General features: G+C 36.9%; 1 protein-coding gene across 9 annotated transcripts in view; it reads right to left on the reverse strand.

Annotated features, from left to right (window-relative positions):
• LOC126759481 (dystrophin, isoforms A/C/F/G/H) overlaps positions 1 to 19,627 on the reverse strand; it is a 558,659-nt gene that overhangs the window by 424,879 nt on the left and 114,153 nt on the right. For all 9 annotated transcript variants that reach the window (XM_050474347.1, XM_050474333.1, XM_050474325.1 and 6 more), the window contains 2 exons: positions 12,377 to 12,540; positions 11,832 to 11,937 (listed from right to left, as the gene is read on the reverse strand). In XM_050474347.1, coding sequence (XP_050330304.1) covers positions 11,832 to 11,937; positions 12,377 to 12,540 — 270 coding nt within the window. The remainder of the gene's footprint in view (positions 1 to 11,831; positions 11,938 to 12,376; positions 12,541 to 19,627) is intronic.

Here is a 19,627-nt window from a genome sequence, read left to right on the forward strand (position 1 = left end):
GACACGTTTTTTCTCAGAGATTGACCGATTATTTCGGTAAAGAGTCAGCTATAGGCACTGCGGAAAAAATATGTGCTACCTGGGGGCTAAAAAGGCTTGAGCAGGAGGCCTACTCCAAAACGATTAACGGAAATACCAGCATTTCCCACTCAAGTGTCCACAAATGAATAATTTCTTGACTTGGGAACTTCTTCAGTTACTAAACTTCCAAAATTTGACTAGCGGTAACTACCCTTGTTTTCTTCTTTTCGTTGGGGGAGTCTTTCACGTGTCGGGTTCCAAACCCAGCGCACAACCCTGGATGGTTTGCCTTCTCACTTTAGCTCACCTTCTTTGGCTACCCAAATGAAACTTGGTCTAAGGTCGAAAGTCGTGAGCTGCTTGAGCCGTATGTAAAAGAATCGTTTCTGGCCACTTCCAAGTGGATGCCACTGAAAAAAAATTTCCTCACTTGCGTGAACTTCTACACATCACTCCATCTTTAGAAAGGGAAAGACAGCGATGCAAATGAGTCTGGTAGTAAACGAGGACAAGACAAAATATCTACTGTCGTGGCACTCGCGACTTGGCGTTCACGTCGCATTCGATGATACGACGGACAGTACGGTTTTCGAGCGAAAGGTTCTGCGAAAGATTTATGGTTCTTTGCGCATTGACCATGGCGAATACCGTATTCGATGGAACGATGAGCTGTGTGAGGTCATGTCGTCGGGTTTGTTAAAATCTCTCCAGCTCTGAAAGTAATCGACACAGTACCCGCCGGGGAAGCAGAGGAAAAGTAAGACCTCCACTCTGTTGGAAAGACCAGTTGGAGAAGAATCTGGATTCACTTGGGATCTCCAATTGGCACAAAGCAGCGAAAAGAAAGAACGACTAGCGCTCTGTTTTAAACTAGGCTATATATACGTTTGTGGTATCCCATTAAAGAAGAAGAAGAGGCATGGATACCTCGAGTATATATGAAACGACATACCGTTAATATTCTTGTCTATCCTCTTTCAAACTATTCTCTCAGTGCATTCAGCGGAAAGCATAGAGTCTACACAAGATTCTCTAAGAAAACAACAATGTGCCTGGCGAGCATGATGAGCCGCTATATGCTACTCAAAAAAGACGCTTTGAAATATTTAATTTAATTTAATTTTATATGATACGCATATTTACGCGCATAATGAGACGGGATGGAGCCGAGATAGCTAAGTTTTCACGCTGGTTGCCTCCATTTATTGCGATACTTGCGACAACTTTGTATTTTCAAAACAATCAACACACACATACAAACATACGGATACCCTGCCAGTGACATGTTTGCATATGTATGAGTTGATATTAAAAAGGCGCGACGAAAGAAAGCGCTGGAACGAATTGCTCGCAATGAAGTGTGCGGGTGTCGACGAAGGCCTAGAAGAAGCGGCAGAGAAGTAGAGAGCGGGTTAGCGGTTGAGTGTATTGTGTATTTGCGGGTGCAGCGGAGCGTAAGAAGCACACCAGCGAGCTGCGTTGTAAGACTTGTCGCACATTCACTCATACATAAAAACACATATTTTGTACGCGCGGAGGATCAGCGAGTGGTCTACAGAAATACCAGCGCCGAGAAACAAGATTAAAACAAGACTTTGCCATTTGAGGCAGTCAACATTATCCATTGTGAAGTTAGAGTAATACGACTTTCTTCAATACACTTCCTCCTACATTTGCTTTAAGCTATTGTTGGCTTTCAATTGGCGTGATTTCTTCGTTGCTGTTGTCGTGGAGCCTCTTTATTTTTCCTTTTCGAATCTTCTTCTACAAATAATTTCTTGCACTTGTTTTTGTTTTGCGGCGCGTAAAAAAAACGAGTTATAGACTTTAATTACTATTGAATGGTCATATGCATCAACAAATATTCGAACAGACTAAACTTTAAATGTTTCCAGGATTTTTATTATGTCTCTAAAGGTCGATTTCTGTTCCCACCAAAATGCAAAATCAAAATTTTTATTACTGACTCTATTTTAGGCTCCCAAGAAATCGATTCTACCCTTTTCTGGTACAAAAACTTGAACCATTAGCAGTCCAGTCATCCATTCTGAAGCTTGAGAAATTGTATAAATGAGGAAACCGCTGAGGTTTATTGATTACTTGGATACTCATCTTAAGGATATCTTTTCTTTTAACAAGTTTCTTCGAAAATTTCTACCAAATACCGCATTGAGAACCAACAGAGGTGGATATATAGTGTGTAAACTATTCTAAAGCCCCATCCATTCACCCATTTTAATTTCAAGCGATCCAAAAAACCAATTTAAAAACTACAATGCATTTTAGAGAACTTAATATAGAGGAGCTTCACAACTATTTTGTTGGATCAATGTGTAAATTGCTGTAATACAGGTTGAGCTGTGAAAATAATAATCAATAGGTGAAATGGAAAGATTAAATATCTAAGAAACTTGACTCCAAGCCAGAGAAAATTGCGTAATGCGCAAGCTTATGGTAAAACTACAGCGGAAAATGAGATTGCCCGTATAAAGGACAGTGTTTCTTGCTCCGAACAATAATCCCACATTCTTTATAAACATATAAGGTTTAAAGATTATAGTCGCGGGTAAATCATTAAAAATGTTTAAATTATATTGTCAATCATCGGTTAAGTTCAGCAATTAAATATCAATATGTGCTTACGATTTGAAGAAAAACTCCACATATCAATCCATATGACTCTCCAAAGGGGCTTGAAACTTACTGGAACACTACTCATACTAGCCTACCCAACAAAAGAACTAGTAGAATCTTCCCGAAATTTCTACCAGGATTTCTAGGCATCAAGCCTTTATTAATCTCCTGTTACATGTACGCTCAGCTAATGGCTTGTTATATGCCTGCTAATGAACCTGGTAAACATAAACAGATTTATGTGTACATATGTACATACATGCATATGTATAGCTGACATAACAGTTTATCATAACATATCCCCAGAACGACCTCGCTACTGCCTTGTCAGGCATGTCTACAGCGCGAAAAAATAAAAGCGAAGCAGCGAAAAACAAGCGCAACAGCTATAATTCAGTATGAAAAACATATTAAGCAAAAACAATAGAAACATGTTGGCAATAAAGACAAGCTGGGTTGAATACAAGAAGTCACTGTTACTTGAATTGTCTTAAGGAAAAAAGCATTCTTAAATATATATTGCTAATACTTATTTTGAGAAAGAATCGAATAATTTTGCTAAGTGAAGGCGTAATCTTACAATCAGCTGAATGAAATTTGAATTTCAGTTCGAGAAGAACTCACTGCATGTTATAGAATTGCTTATAAATACCGAAAAATCTTTCATCAAGTTCTCAACGTGTTTCGAACAAAGCGTATTAATGGAGACCTTGATAACATACAGATCTCAAAACATGAGTGAAACTGTATTTCATAAAAGCAGCAGAATCGACTTGACAAAGAATATTTCATCAGTTTTTTACTAAGTAAATTGTTTTCTAATTTTTTTAAATTAATTTTACTAGTGGATCCGGCCGCGCGTTGCTGTGGTAGCCACTTTATTTTGTTATTCATATAATAAACTATTCATTATAGTGAAAATTTTATTTACGAATAAAGGTGAAAACGTTTTTCTCGGTATAAGAATCCAATGGATTGTAATTGAGGTTTAATTTTGAATATGTTCATACAAATAAATTTCATTGAAAAAAATAAAGAATTTCTTTAAATTCAGCTACTCATTCGACCGGAATCATGGCAGCAGTACAAAATCCAAAGTTGTGGCACTTTTTTTCGGCACTTCCGCAGACAGCACATAACTCCGTTATTTTTCAATATTTTTGTAAAAAAAAAAAATTTAATATAGCTAAAAATATACTTTATTACGTCCATAGAAAGTCGAGACATTCAATGTAGTACTTTCTTTTAAAAAAATTCACCTAATTTTTCATGCGTCACACTGGTATAGCCCCTTCAGGCTGCCTTCTCAATGTTTGGTTACCAGCCTTTCAGTCCAGTTAATAGAGTTGTCCGCTTAAAAGAGCGCCCATTTAATAGAGATTTCATTGTATTTTTTATTTATGAAGTTCTAACTTTAATTTTTATATAAAAAGATGTATTCAAAATCTTAAAACTGTAGGTATGTACTCGTATATTGAACTGAGGTTCTAAATAAGAATTCGCGATCGAGAGTAAATTTTTCTTAATAACGTTATTCTGAGTTTCGATTTTATTACACTTCAAAGTTTCATCAACACAACACCACCCTGTTTTTATTTATATACAGCTACGAGTATATACATACATATGTATGTATACTTAGAGATACCTATTTTTGTTCTCACTGACGTTAACACAAATTGGCTTCTCGATTGCGGAATATCGCAAAAGAGAAGAAAAAAATAAAAATAAATAATGAGATAAGGAAATAAGACAAAAGGAGTCTAGAACACACAGAATTCTGCAAATGTTTATACGCCCTCTCTTATCGAACGACAAAACTTATTAAACAACCTGGTATGCCTATATAGTAGAAGTGATAGGTTATTAAAAAATTGATAAAATTACGCGCTTAATTGACTCTACACTTAAAACAACAATAAGGCAACAAACACACTCCTTAAGCTTGGCCCAAGCCACTAATGAGGGCAATATTTCAACAATAGAACAACTTGCATAAAACCATTGTTGAAGTGAAGATAAAAGGTGAAAGGCAACAAAAACGAAAACTTCATTGCATTTCACTTGAAGACCCCGTCAACTGCGAAGACAGCCAACAAAAGCGCAACAATGCATCCTGCACAGCGAACAAAGCAGAATATACTGACATTATTTATATACATGCAGTGAGGACTCCGATACATAATATATGCCATACATATACTATATATGCAGCTTAGGGAATGGATAAGTCAAATTGAAGAGGCGGAGTGGTAGACGCTTTCGCCATACAGAGTTATGTTTATTAGTGGTCAAGTTATGAGTGCAACAAGCGTGCCAGGATTTGAGGGGAAAGCATGAATGGAATTCAGAGAGTTCGCATTAAGGTTTCGCCTGCCGTCTATTATTGTAAGTATGCAGTGTGGTTTTAAGTAAATCATTGTATGTAAAATATGAAAGAATTTATTTAATTAAGTTATACTCAGGCATTATGAAAAGTTCGTGTGTAACAAAATTCGGTAACCAGCGAGCTTCTAGGTTTTCCATATTAATTTTGTAGTATGAAGTGCCTTTTGCTTTAAATAAGGCTCAGCTACGTTGAAGACGTCTTCATAGTGGCTAAATTGTTTTTCCAGTGAGCATTCTCTTGTTTTCTGAGGGCAGTCAACAGTCGATGGGAGCCAGATTCACAGAAATTCACTGGCGAAACTCTGCCAAACAGTCAAGAATATTATAAGGACATGGAATGTTTGAACTGCTTAGTACCAAGAACTTCAAATAGTATAGAAATATCATGACAGTTTTCAGCGATGGCGGTATCATGAAATTGTAGTTTAGAAGGATAATGAAAGATAGTTTTAATAGAGTCATTTAGATAAGGATGTTAAAAGACCAAAAAGAAGGTAAGAAATCAATCTGGTCATTCCAATTATTGCACGGTCTGGACTATAAAGTGAGTGAAGTAAAATTTCGCAGTCGCTGCTGTCAAATAGTTTACATCTGATTTTGCGTAATCAGGCCGCGCATTGTAGCATTGCCTCATATGTAGTCGAAAATTCCGGGCGTAGTTCGGCACCGAAACTATGATATCCCTCACAAATAAAAATAATTTGTTTTTGATCGTTCAGTTCTTATGGCAATTATATGCTATAGTGGTCCGATATCGGTGGTTCCAACAAATGGTTTGACGATATTGACGATATGTGTTTCGGATGATTGTCTTGATAATACCGGAAATTTTGACGTATCCCAAGTTTCTCGGCACTTTGGATTAATTATTATTTTAATATGTTAAGGTACAATGTTTTGTTCATAACATTCTCAACAAAGACCAAATTTCCAAAGCCGACTGCAGACATGCATGCCTCTACCATAACAACACTTCCAGCACCATTTTTAACAGTTCGCCTAATCTTACATCTCTAGAGCTGAGTATTGGGTTTCTGCCACACGGAAGCCATTTCATCTGAGCCGAAAAGGTTGATTTTCGACTCGTCAGCAAAAATTACAGTGTTCCACTAGTTAAAATCCCTGGTTTCCAGCTCCCTGGCAAAGGTAACTCGGCTTAGTTGGTTTTTATGCTAATGAATGGCTTCTATCCGGCTACTTGAAGTCCCGCGCACGTGGTACCCGACGCACAGTTTCAACACAAAATGATTTCCCTAGCTCCTTCAGAATCTCTTTAGTTGACTTTGGAACTGATAGCCTCAGGTTTGTTTTTTGTTATTAACGCTCATCCAGATCGATGGGCATGGCTACATCGGAACAGCTCGTCACATTGCTTATTTATCTACATAAATTTTATGTGGTCTCTGACGTCATTACGAATTTCGTGTAAAACTCAACACACTCTGTTTATTACATAAATATTTTTCTAAAGTTGACTGAAGTCTATTTATAACAACACACAAGTTTCTACTGAACAAATCTGTGCGAGTATATTGCTAATTTACTTATTTACAGTCACTTGAGTGCTGCTGAGTGGCTGACAATTAACTCTCGTTTGTTCATATAAATGTCCTATTAGCACGCTTCAAAAAATCCAATACTTTTTAGACTTATTAACGGCTAGTCAAGTACATAGGCAAGAGCTAAAAAACTAAAAAGGGTAGTATCTTGCCTTGCTCATACTGCTGAAGATATTGATAGGCTAAGAGTCCACCCTGTAAGGTGTGTAACATTCCTTTGTGTCTTTATTCGCGTACTACTCCCTTCTTTGACGCTTTTTTATTTTCTTTTTTTGTTACCCTAACACTCACTTTTTTTTTCTGCCTTCTTTTTTGGATACAATCAATTAAACCGGTGATATTGGCAACTCCTTTAAATAAACGAACTTTCGAGCTGTGTACTATAGAAGGAGGGATATGTGGCTCCTTTAATTTTAAATTTTTTGTTTTACTTCGGCACACAATCATTACAATACCTCTCTACATAGCATATGCTCCATCGTTATCCACTAGAAGTATATGTACGTATATGTATATTCTGCCTACCGAAACCTTTATCACCGGCTTTCTTTCATTTCTTCTTTTTTTTGGCAATTTTCACCTTGCATGCGTTAATTAATTGATTTGATTGCTCACTTTTGGCTCGTTCAACGCATGCGTTGCTCCCAGAGCAACTATTGAGTAAAAACTCTCTATTTATTGCTCTCTCAGCAAGTCTTTGCTCTCTGCACGCATTTACAATTATGGACACTTCCACGCGCTCTCTTTATGTTTAGAGCATTCACTTGCTCTCTTTTTCTCTCATAAAAACAACCCCTCATTGTTAATACTCTCGTTCGCAAAGATGAGTTTCCCACTTTTCTCACCTTTACTTTTTTTATTTCTTTTACTTTACCTTTTCTCCTTCGTCGTTTACTATTTTTGCTTTTGCTACTTATTTTCTTTTCAGTGTTCTCACATTATACATTGATTCTATTTTGTTTATCTTACTACGTGCGTCCACACACCTCGCTCAACCCTCTCGTCCGCTACGCGTAAGCAAGTTTAGCCACCACCTTCTCCTTGCTGTCAGGACTCTTGTCGGCGTATCCTAGTGGCTGAGTTTATTCCTATGTTCGTTTTCAAGTGTCAAACTTGTGTTTTTGAACTTTGGTCGCTTCTGCTTCTATAATGCATTCGAACTTATTTGTGTTGTTGTTACACTTATTGTTGTCTAACATATCATCTGCGTTGGCTTTGTTGCGCCAGACAATATGTGCTCCTGCTTTGGCGTCTACGGCAATGTCGTTCGCCATAATAACTTTATGTGCTTCCATGCATGTGTGTGTGTGTGTGTGTGGACGTGTGCATGTTTTGCTGATATTCCAAAAGTTCATGCCACATTATGCCATACTTCATGCTGCCTGTTGTTATTCCTTTCTGTTATCCTTCCTTTTAGTATAATTATGTTGCTTTTGCTCTGCTTTTTACGCTTATTGTTGTTGTTGCGGCTGTTTTGCGAACCGCAAACAAAGTCAAAGGTGAACATTGTGCCCCTTCCCTTGCCGTTTAACTGCATGGCTGTTCGGCTTTGCTGTGTGTGGCAAGTTCTGTTAGTTGGTATTTGCATATGTTCGGCTTGTTGGCTCCCCTCTAATGTCGCCCTTCCACACAACTCTCTAATTATGCTCAATGTTAGCCTCTGGGGTAATTATTTTAAAGCTGCCATAATTTTCCATGCTTGAAAAGGCCGAAGGCATTTTCTCGTATACAGATGTTTATAGTGTGTGCAATTAAGTAAATGATGACGATGAGGTTACTACTTGTTTTGTTGCATATTTTTACGGTTTGCGGAGGTAGTACTGCTATAGTCGCACACCTACTTATACAAAAATTATCGCCAATGTCACTAAAAAGTGCTCTGTTTGGTAAAAATGGTCTCAAATCTAAATTTTTTTCTTAATTTTATGAGCTAAATGAATTGTTTTATGGAGATTTTTCGACAAAATGTGGAGGATTAAACACTCTCTCAGGCATACAAAAAAAGAAGTGGGATGGATCAGAGCAAACAAATTTGACTGAGTTCCATGAGATGCCAAGCCTCGTTCTGATCGATATTGTATTCCCCATGACCATTGTCTTCAAACAGTTTGAGTTCTCGAGCTATCGAATTATGGCCAGGATTAATAAGCCACACATAGAAGACATGCCATCATATAATCGAAGATAGATGCAAAGCACTAAATCTTGTCGAAATCGGTCGGTCGGGTGCCGAGATATGGGATTTCACCAAAAAGCCCATCGGCCAATTTTTACCATGGCCCCCATAAGGCCTTATCATACCTTCCCAGCAGACAATTTTTACGTCTCTGTAGTAGTTTTTAACTCAAGTAACAGCTTGCACGGACGGACAGACAGGCAACCGGATTTCAACTTTTCTCGTCACCCTGATCATTTATATATACAAGTATATAATCCTATATCCATATCGTTTAGTTTTAGGTGATACGTACAACCGTTATGTGAACAAAACTATAATACTTTGTAGCAACTGGTATAAAAAGTGGTCTACTTCTTTTAAGAGTGGCGAATCGAACGCAGCTGCATGAAAAAAAATTCACTTGTGTAATGAAATACAGATAGAATAGCGAGCGATTATGCCATTTTAATGAGGTCACCTCGAAGTGCGATCAACTGGTTAACTATTGAATTATCATTTGCATAACAAAATGTACCGTGGGATCCAAGAAGAGGTACTTTTTTAATTATATTTTCGACAGATGTGTAAACAAGGAAAATTGCCACATTTAGGAAAAAGACAACGGTTTGTGTGGTTTGTGGACCAGATCATCGGTCCATATTTCTTCAAAAATGATACCGATGAAAACGTACCCGTCACTCTCGCCCGATATCGCACCAAGATAACCAACTATTTGATGTCTGAAATTGATTGGCATTTGGCTTCAACAAGACTGCGCCACTTCATACACATCGCATCAATCAATGGATTTATTGAGACAACACTTCAGCGAGCAGATAATTTCACGTTTTGGGCCGGTCGATTAGCCACCAAGATCGAGTGATATCACACCGTTAGACTTTTTACTTCGGACAATCCCGCTTCGATTCAGGTCGAAAATTGGACTCAAAGAATGGACCATCTGAGGCGTAGAACAATTGAAAGAGACAATCTTCAAAAAATGTATGCCAAAGAATGTTCTTTCGAATGAAACATTCGCCATTAAATTTGAATTTTCTGTGTTTTTCTTCAAAAAATTAGGCAAACTCGAAATGGCTCACTCCTTATACGTACAATTTTAGGAGAGGGTAGAACAGAGGTGAAATCGATAGAGCAACAAAGTGACGAATCAAGGACCGCTAAAAAAGCACATAGGTTTCAATTGAGTCAAAAATTTTAACTTTTTACATGCCCTAAATTTGGTTTTTGCCTTCCTTCGTACAAAGGGTCTCGTAGTTGTAGAATTGCATTAATTTCGCTATACCATTTTTTATCAAATTCTATTTTTTTTATCAAATTCTAACTGTTGTTGTCTTCCGAAGAATTTAATTACTTGTGTTATCTTTATATTAACAAATCTAGAGGTGGAGCAAAGGCGCGAGAGAATATGACGCCATTAATGGTTACAATGGAAATAAAATTTCAATAATTGAGTTCATTTTCGGTATTCAACGCGATGTTAGAATTACTTATTATAAGGTAATCGGAACCGATGACTATATACTTCGATTAAAAGGTATATCATTTAAAAGTCTTCTATGCCCATATAAAGTAGGATCGAAAATTTTTAAAACAAGAAGCTCATAGTTGGATGAAATCCATTGGAAAAGAAAGAAAAAATAATTTGTGACGACCGGAGGACGAGCAGGCTTAAGGGAGAAAGGTGATTGAATTTTTAAGGGTTATCTCGAAATCCCGCAGAACACCGCGTCCTATGAAAAAAAGGTTTAATGGCAAAGTTGCAGATAATAGAAAGAGTTACCACTTTGGTTAACTCTTTTTCACATAACCTCAAAATTTATGTGAAAAAAAATAAAAAAGTTTTTGATTTTATATTTTTTCTTTTGCGAAACTCACGAAAATCTAACCTTTTCATGGCCTATGCACATCGTAATTTTTTTGATTGAAAATATTTTTATCACCTTAAAAAGACCTTAATTTTCAATCGCAATTCTCATGATGTTTTTTAAGACGGTGCTTTCTATGCATATTTTTTCATTGAAATACTGTTTCCGATGATAGAAAAAATATGTCCTCACTTAAAGCATATGAAATGTAAAATAACGTAACATCACTTTTCATAAGTTGATAGGCGAAGGAAGAACGATCTAATGCAAACCACTCATATTGAAACACAATTTCTGTTATACATACATTGGTTATATCCGAGAGCGGAAGCTGAACATTTTATGATACATATATGTCATATGATGTAGTGAATCGTAAGCAATAAAAGAACTCATTGATGATATGTTATTTTGCGTTTTAAGTAACGATATAGATTATTATGCTAAGTTTTCTCAGAAAATATTAGAAAATATTTCTGATGTTAAAAAGGCCGCTCCTAAACGATTCTTACGAAAAAAAGTAAGTGAAATAGAAAAAGCAACTTTGGCTTTGTTCGAATAACCAAGAAATTTGAATTTTTCACGTAGATTTTGAGATTATGTTACAAAAGTGTTAACACAATATTGTAGATATTTATATTACTAGCAACTTTGCCATTCAACTATTTTCCATAGGACTCTTAGTTTTACCGGAAATCAAGATGAAACCGTCTTCAACACTTAAAAACTCGAAGGGCGCAGGGGGTGTTCTCTTTCCAAACTCAGTTGTCCGTAAATTACTTTGACTTTCACTCTGACTTTTGCTTTCTTTTCCATTGGTATTCAGCTTTCTATGATTTCTTCTTCGCATTTTATCATTTCCAAAGGAAAATATTTACGAAGAGCGAAAGTTGGTACTGATGAAATCTTAATTAAAAAGACTCAAAAAATTTTTTCTTACATTTTACAATCGTAAAATATATTTATGCGCCTCGAATTCTCTTTGATAAAATAAATTAAAAAGAGAAATAGAGAAAAGTGAATTTTATGAAGCAACACTCAACTATCGGCTATCAATAGACGGCAAACGCACTCAATACGCCGTTCAAGTGTTGCCTAGTTATAATAAAATTGCACTTTTGTATTTTTAAGCGCGTTTTAAAAGTGTTTGGCGCTGCTAGTTTTTATTTTCAAGCATGTACTCACCTTTTTCCTGCAACTGTTGCCGCTTAACGTCGCCCTTCAGCACTTCAGCCGTGTGAACCAATTCATTGAGTTGCGGCTTTTTCATTTTCAACTCGCGTAAAACTTTCTGCAAAAGCGGGAAAAATGCGCAAAGCGATTAAAATGAAATTCCATACAGTGCATAAATCATTTAACGGTATTACAAGTATTTGTGTGTGTGTGTGAAGTTTTGTATTATTTTCATACAATAAATGGCTCATAAAATAAAACTTCACTGAAACTGGGTAACCAATGACGAGCAGTCAAAAGGCGCAATATCAGCACGCTGGCAGCGCACACGTGCAACAATTTATTGTCGCTGCTGTTGTTGTACAAGGAAACAACAAAAATGTAGCGCAGCATGCCGTGTACATTGCCGACATAAGTGTCCGGATATGAGAAAGTGCTCGAGCAGTGACCGATTTCGATTTGCATTGATGCTCGCTATCTCTGACATATACTCACACCCACACACACACACATGCAAATGTGTGAATTTCTCGCATTCCCATGCATATTGCACTCACCTCCTGCTTCTCGATGGCCAACCGCACCGCGTCCACATCGTCTACGGCAACACTTTGTATTTTTATCATGTTTTGCTCCCACGTCAGCCAATCCGATATTTGCAATACGGATTTATCGAAACTTCCAGCCAATACTCCGGTGCCACTCGCCTCGTCGTTATAATCTGTATAAAAGAGAAAATCAATTTATTATTATACTTCGTGCATTTATTTGCAAATTGGAGAGCTCAGTCCAGTTATGGCATGTAGCGCAAAGTAGGGAGAAGCAATACAGATCGGTTATAATTTAAAATTTAAAGAGGTTCGGTTTACATTTTAAAGGATTTTTCTTTTCAATTCAATAGATATGTCAGAAAGGCACTTGGAATTATACTTTTATAACCAGAGCCATATTAAAAATAGAGTTCAAAGATTACTCCACGCCGAGGTTGTTTTTGATATCTCAGATTAGGTTATGTGCTCAATTTCTTGTTAAGCATTAGCCAGGACTATTACCCAAAGAAACGTGGTCAAGTACACAACCTAGTCAACTATTTACTATTGGATATTTCCAGGAGTCTACTTACAAAACCTCACCTTGCTTCAGCAAGAAATTGTGTCGAAAAAGTATATTTAAAGATTAATTTGAATATAAGTAAAATAATTCGGTTCTCCACATGCGTTAATTTACATTTTTATATCCTGAAGGGGGTTTGCCACAACATTTGCAAAAAATTTGTTTATTTGTGAAGGGTAATTTAGCTACAACCGAAGTTTAAGGTTTTTCTTGTATTTCATAACTTTGCAGTTAGGAATTTATTTAAGTATAGTGAGGTCTTGAAATATTATACGAAAAAATATATCAGTTTAAAAGTCGTCCAGTCTTAAAAAAATTGATATCTAGTGACAAATGTCACAATAGAGAACTTTTAATCAAAGATCATCTGGAAAATGACTTTTTTCTCTAAAATAATTTACGACGATAAAGACTTCATCCTACCATACTCCCGAAATTTCCGTATTTACTCCTACAAAAAAACAAAAAATCATGAATATATACCAACGAGCTATCCCAAAGCTACCTAAGCTAGATTAAACAAATATTAAGGTGGAGGCTTTGCGAAAGAAAGCGCTAAAGGCTCTTCACAACATTGGTCGGTGCCGGCATTTATAAACCAACAATAACAATATCTAAAAGACTATATAAAAGCGGTGTAAAATGCTTTCTTGAACCTCTACTGTAATACAAGGTCTAAAATCTTGAATTATTGGTACATATATGGTAAGAAACTAAGAAATATCTAACAAAGTGGAGGAAACGAAGGATATTCTTTAAAAAAATATTAAACCTTGCATTACATGCATTTTTGGCAATACTTGTATGAGAATAAGAAATTTGGCTCGAAATAAAGAATACTGACTTCCATAGAACTACAACTAAACAACATTCCATCATTAGGGCAACGACTCAAAATAACCAAGCATTTACAACTAGAATTTAATGCGATAATGAATACCCTCTGGCTAACTTTTCGCATACCTTTTCAGGTTCTCTAAGTTAAAACTTGTAGAAGGAGGCGTTTTTATAAAATAGCAACACTTTCCATTAGAATGGAAAGGCTCTTAAGCAATGTTTTATACTAAAAAGGAATGGGTGTTCAAATAAAATGGTTCTTTCTCGCTTCGTTTAACTAGATTAAAAAGATCTTCCATTTACAAGTATACATCTAATATTCAAAGGCACTTTTTGTAGAAAGTTGTATCAATTGCTTCTTGATTTGTTTACCAGAAAGTGAAAGAATCAAATAGAATTTAAAATTATGTTACATAGGAAATAGGGTTTCACAACGTGACATAAGAATTTTAAGGATAAGAATAACGCGAGATATGTGATTTCAACAAAAAGAGGGCGGCGCCATGTCCATTGTCCAATTTTGAACCCGGTTCCATTAAAGCCCTCTCATACCATCTCGCGGGGTTATCCGCCGATCTCATCCATTTTCACACTGACGGTAGGGTTTTATCTTGACCGAATATGGTTATTATGGCTTGAAAGGTTTAAGAGATGTATACACTACGTCAACCTAAGAACTCGTTTTGCTCTTAGCAACATGTTACAGGAGTATAAAAAAGAAAATATTATATGATCTCAGTGCCATGAACTTAGAACCTGAGGCTCTGAGGAATATTTCAGTTTCCGCGGATTTAATGTTGAAGGGAAAATATTCTGAATACGTTGCGTCAAATCAGAATAAAGGAAAGTAATGTAACATTATATAATATTCAGTTAGAATTTGCATCGGTGTTTTCGGAATTGTAATTTGATAATTTTCTGATTCTTGTAAGTTGTTTCATGAAAAGAGCGTGTGCGTGTCCATTGATGTCTATCAAAGCTGGTATTGTCTTTATTGTCTGCATTCAAGTAAAGTTGCTTGAGAAGGGAAAGGACAAGGAGCAAAGTGTTAGTGCTTACATTCCATATAATTGGAATGAATTAAGACTTGATCCATAGCAGTTTTGTAATAAATATACATTTCGCCACTCTTCCCTTTGCTGACTTTCTTTCGGCTTATCGCTTTCCGCAAGAACTCAACCAATTGACCCAATATTACCGCTAGCCGCTAAGTATCACTAATTAAAGCGATTTTTCATGCAATTTGGGAGTCATTACATCACTCTGTTCGCACTCCAATTACCCGACGGTGATTTCAACAAAAGCAATAGCTTTTCGATTGATTCACACAATTAGGTCAACCAGGTCAACCCAATAGAGAGATGACATTAAGTACACCGGTTAAGGGAAAATAGTTGAGCACTTAGCAAAAAGAAATAGGTGACAAGCCAGAAACTGAAACTTGAGTTGACGCGCAGGCAAAGAAGTAGAAGGCGATAATGAAGCGAAGAGTGTGAAAAAGTTGGCGGAAATTAAACTGCTGAGATGATTTGGAAAACGGCAGCATCATCAGAAACGAACGAGCGGAATCATGTTTACCCCCCCGAGTAATTAGTCACAGTTACCAGAACGCAAGCAAAAAATCCCCAAAAATATGTATGTATTTCAGGGGAGTAGACTTAAGCGAAGCAAAAAACTGAGCTAATTAAAATTACGTGAAGAGGCTGCGCTTGTCAATTAGCTCTAAAGGTAATCCGACACACACGCACATACATATATGAAAGGCGGCACATACATACATATGTACGAAAGCTGTCAATCATCATCGTAACCCGTAAAATGTCCGTGCAGCAGGAAATCAGAGCTGCCGGGTGGGCTGAAGTACTTGCCATGTTTCTTTTGGACCTTTTAAGTTTATTTCTCTTTTATTACATTTTTATGAATTTTCCAGCTTAGCCAGCTAAGACCTAAATTTATGTTTGCTTTCCTATTGAATTTTTGTTGTTGTTTTATTGGCGCTTGCAGGTTTACACTAATTAATCCCTTTTTAATGGTCATTAACGGTAACTAAAAGCGCATAACGGTTTTCGGTGGGTTCTCCCGCTGTCACAGGAAATTTAAGTAGTACACGTAAATGTAACTGTATGTAGCGGAGAGGGTTGGCCACATGCAGGGTGCGTGATTATTAGGCGCTTAGCTTGTCGCTTGACTTCTGCGTGTTTTTTTGTTTTTCTTTGTGTTGACTTTTTATTTAACTTTTTGTTAAGGTGGTTTAGAATTAGTTTGCGCGATATTTAAATGATATACAAATATTTCTGAATAAAAAAATATTAAAAGCAGAAAGCTTTTGAGTTAATGTATGGTAGAGTTGCCACCTATTCAAAAAAGTTAGAGTTAGGTTATCGAAAATGTAGCAAATTAATTTGAAATATATATGTATATTGAATTTTAATCTTAAATTTAACAAATTTAGTAAAACCAGTGTTGCCAGCTTTCTAAAACACATTGAGCTTTTTTAAGCAAGCAAAAAATAAGGTGAGCGAAATATCTAATGAGCTTGAAGTAAAATGGTTTTAAATTTGGTAAATTAAAAATTAAAAACTTTCAAATAAATTAAGGTTGCCACCTTTATGAAAACAAAATATAACAATTAAAATCAATTAAAGATTGTAAAGAATTTAGATGTTAATGGCAAGCCAGTGACACTTTTAAAAAATTATCTCTCACACATATGAAAGAGTTGCCACACATTTCAAAATCAAAGTAATTGCATAAGACGAACGCAATAAAAACGCAAATTGTACCATATTTGAAAAAAGCTGGGTTGCCATACTTCAAAAATATTTAAATCAAGAATAAAAATTCAAATCGGCTGAAACCGAAGCTACAACAATATTTTCAGCTACATTTAAAAGGTGCTCTATTTCGAGGTTCCCCACTTTTTTCAAGAAAAAACACAGAAACCTCAAATTTAATGGGAAATTTTTATTATCGTTCGAATGAATATTCTTTGGCATTTATTTTTTGAAGATTAACTCCTCCAAATGTTATCCGCGGCTACGTCTCAGACGATCCATCGATTGATTCCAATTTCCTATGACACGTTCACGCGTTTCGACTGGCAACTGGCGAATGGCACGCGTGATGTTTTGCTCCAAGGCCTGATTCGAAGCGAGATTGTTCGCATAGACTCTAGACTTTACATATCCTCAGAGGAAAAAATCTAATGGTGTCTTATCACTTGACCTTGGTGCCCAATCAACCGGCCCAAACCGTGAAATTGCCTGCTCACCAAAGTGTTCTCTCAATAGATCAATTGATTGACGCGATATGTGGGAGGTGGCGCCGTCTTATTGAACACTTCTCTAGCCTGCTGAGTGAAAGCATATCACCAGGAGATTGTGAACTTGAGCTACCAATCGATGACGATGGAGCGGACGTTTCACTGCCCAACATTGAAGAAGTCCAAATAGCTATAACCAGTCTATGGAATAACAAAGCAGCAGGGGCCGATATTGTTCATTGTACGGCGGACAAAGCAATGGTCAAATACAGAATATCAGTTCTTTGCAGAATATAGTCGGACGAAATTTAAATGTGCTTTGTCCAATCCATGAAAAGGAGACCCCACAATCTGTGCCAACTATCATGGGATAAGCCTCCTAAACATCGCACATAAGGTTCTAGCGAACGTATTGTGTGAAAGATTAAAGCTAGTCGTCAACAAACTGATTGGACCTTATCAGTGTGGTATTAGACCTGGAAAGTCTGGTATCGACCATATTTTCACCCAGCGTCAAATCTTGGAAAAGACACGTGAAAAGAGAATCGACACTCACCACCACTTCATCGATTTCAAAGCTGCTTTTGATAGCACAAAAAGAAGCTGCCTTTATGCCGCTATATCTGAATTTTGTATCCTTGCAAAACTAATATAGATGTGTAAGCTGACGTTGAGCAACACCAAAAGCTCAACGTCACTGCTGGTAGTCATAATTTCGAAGTCGTAAATAATTTCGTCTATATTGGAACCAGTATAAACACCAATAGCAATGCCAGCCTCGAAAGCCAACGCAGAATCACTCTTGCTAACAGGTGCTACTTTGGAGGAAGTAGGCAATTGAAAAGTAAAGTCTTACCCCGACGAACAGAGTCCGAATTCTACAAGTCTCTTATCATCCCCGTCCTGGTATATGGTGCAGAGGCATGGACGATGACAACATCTGATAAGTCGACGTTAGAAAGGTTCTGAGAAAGATATATGTGCCTTTCCACATTGGCACATCTGCGGTCCAACGATTGAAGGAGGATGAATCTCCGTTGGAGAAATCAGGTGGAGAAGGGCATGGCTGCACTTGAATTGAATTGCCGCAAATTGCGAAAAGAAAGAACGGCTGCCGCTCTGTTGAATATTCGGCTATAACTGCGCAAGCGGTGTCTACTCTAATAAAGAAGAAGAAGAATGCTGGGTATCAAGATGGGTGATGGTGTTGCAAATAGTACGCTCAGTTGACTATAAGTGGAGTGGAGCAGATATATGCTACAGAAGCCCGATATCGACGGTTTTGACAAATCACCAGTTTCATTTTGAGCATATCTCAAAAATCTAGGGACTAGCTAGAGTATAAACGCACAGACGGAAATCACTAAATGGACGCAGCTCATCAAGCTGATAATTTATATGAATATATTTTAGATTTATAAGTATATTTAAATGGTCTCCGTGGTTTCCTTCTGGGTGTTACAAACTTTTGCCGCATTATTGAAAAAGTTAACACTGTGTTTATCGAGGAATATTTCAAAGTATGTATTGAAAGGCTCAGATCGACTATACTTTATAGCAGTTTTAATGCGCGGTAAAAACAGCTCGAGGAAATATCATTGAATGCTGATATATTAAAAAAAAAAAGTTAGTAAAATTTCTGCAACTTTCAATAATATTGAGTTGTAACTGAGAGATCATAATGATAAACGCTACGGCCCAGCTTAACCCACTCTTCACAGCACTTCACGGATTAATAACGGTATGATTAAAGTTTTTCTCATTTAACTACACCATCGAAAGATACTTGACACATTTTCGTGCAATGAATTAGGAGAGATGAGTATTACAAAAACAAAACATGAATCATAAATAAAAAGAAAAAACTGTAATAGAAAATCGGTGTTGAGTTCCACAGCATAAAAAGTAAAAATAGGAACAGAATAGTAAAAAGACAGCAATACACTTCTCGACAACTACTACTGCGGCTATTTAATGAGAAAACAAGAGCCAAAAGAAACAATGAAAGAACAAAATGGAGAGAAAAAGAAGGAGAAAATGCGCCGATAAATTGCAAGTATTCCAGGACGAAAGTTGGACGTGCGCCCGACAGGACCAACATTTTCTTGCACTTTTTGTTTTAAAGTTTTTTCTGTTCCATTTTTTTGTTTTAGTTTGCGCTGTGGCAGTTGTCGTCACATTACATTGCTCCCTGCCACAATTGTTGTCAATTCAATTGCTGCACACATTACTCGCCAGCAATGAGAACTGCAAAACTGTTGCAACAGCAATTATTGCTGCCAGCTATGTGCCACTTTTATTGGAATTCCATAGACTCCGCTTAGCTGGTTGGCTGGCGCGCTCCGCAACGATTGACTGTGCACACACACACACATATTTGCATAAAGATGGTTGCGAGTGTGTATGTATGTGTGAGTGTGTCGCACTGCTGCATTGAGATTTTTATTGTGGCTAGTTGCCTGTGTTGCCACAGCGTTTGCATGTCAAACTTGCAACTGAAATGAATGACCGTTGTTTTTCTGTGGAATTTGCTGTGTTATCACTGCGCTGTTGGTGCAGGCTGAAGAGTCCGGCCGAAAGGATTCAATATTGTAAT

This window comes from Bactrocera neohumeralis, chromosome 2 (assembly GCF_024586455.1).
Source record: "Bactrocera neohumeralis isolate Rockhampton chromosome 2, APGP_CSIRO_Bneo_wtdbg2-racon-allhic-juicebox.fasta_v2, whole genome shotgun sequence".
Classification (NCBI taxonomy): domain Eukaryota; kingdom Metazoa; phylum Arthropoda; class Insecta; order Diptera; family Tephritidae; genus Bactrocera; species Bactrocera neohumeralis.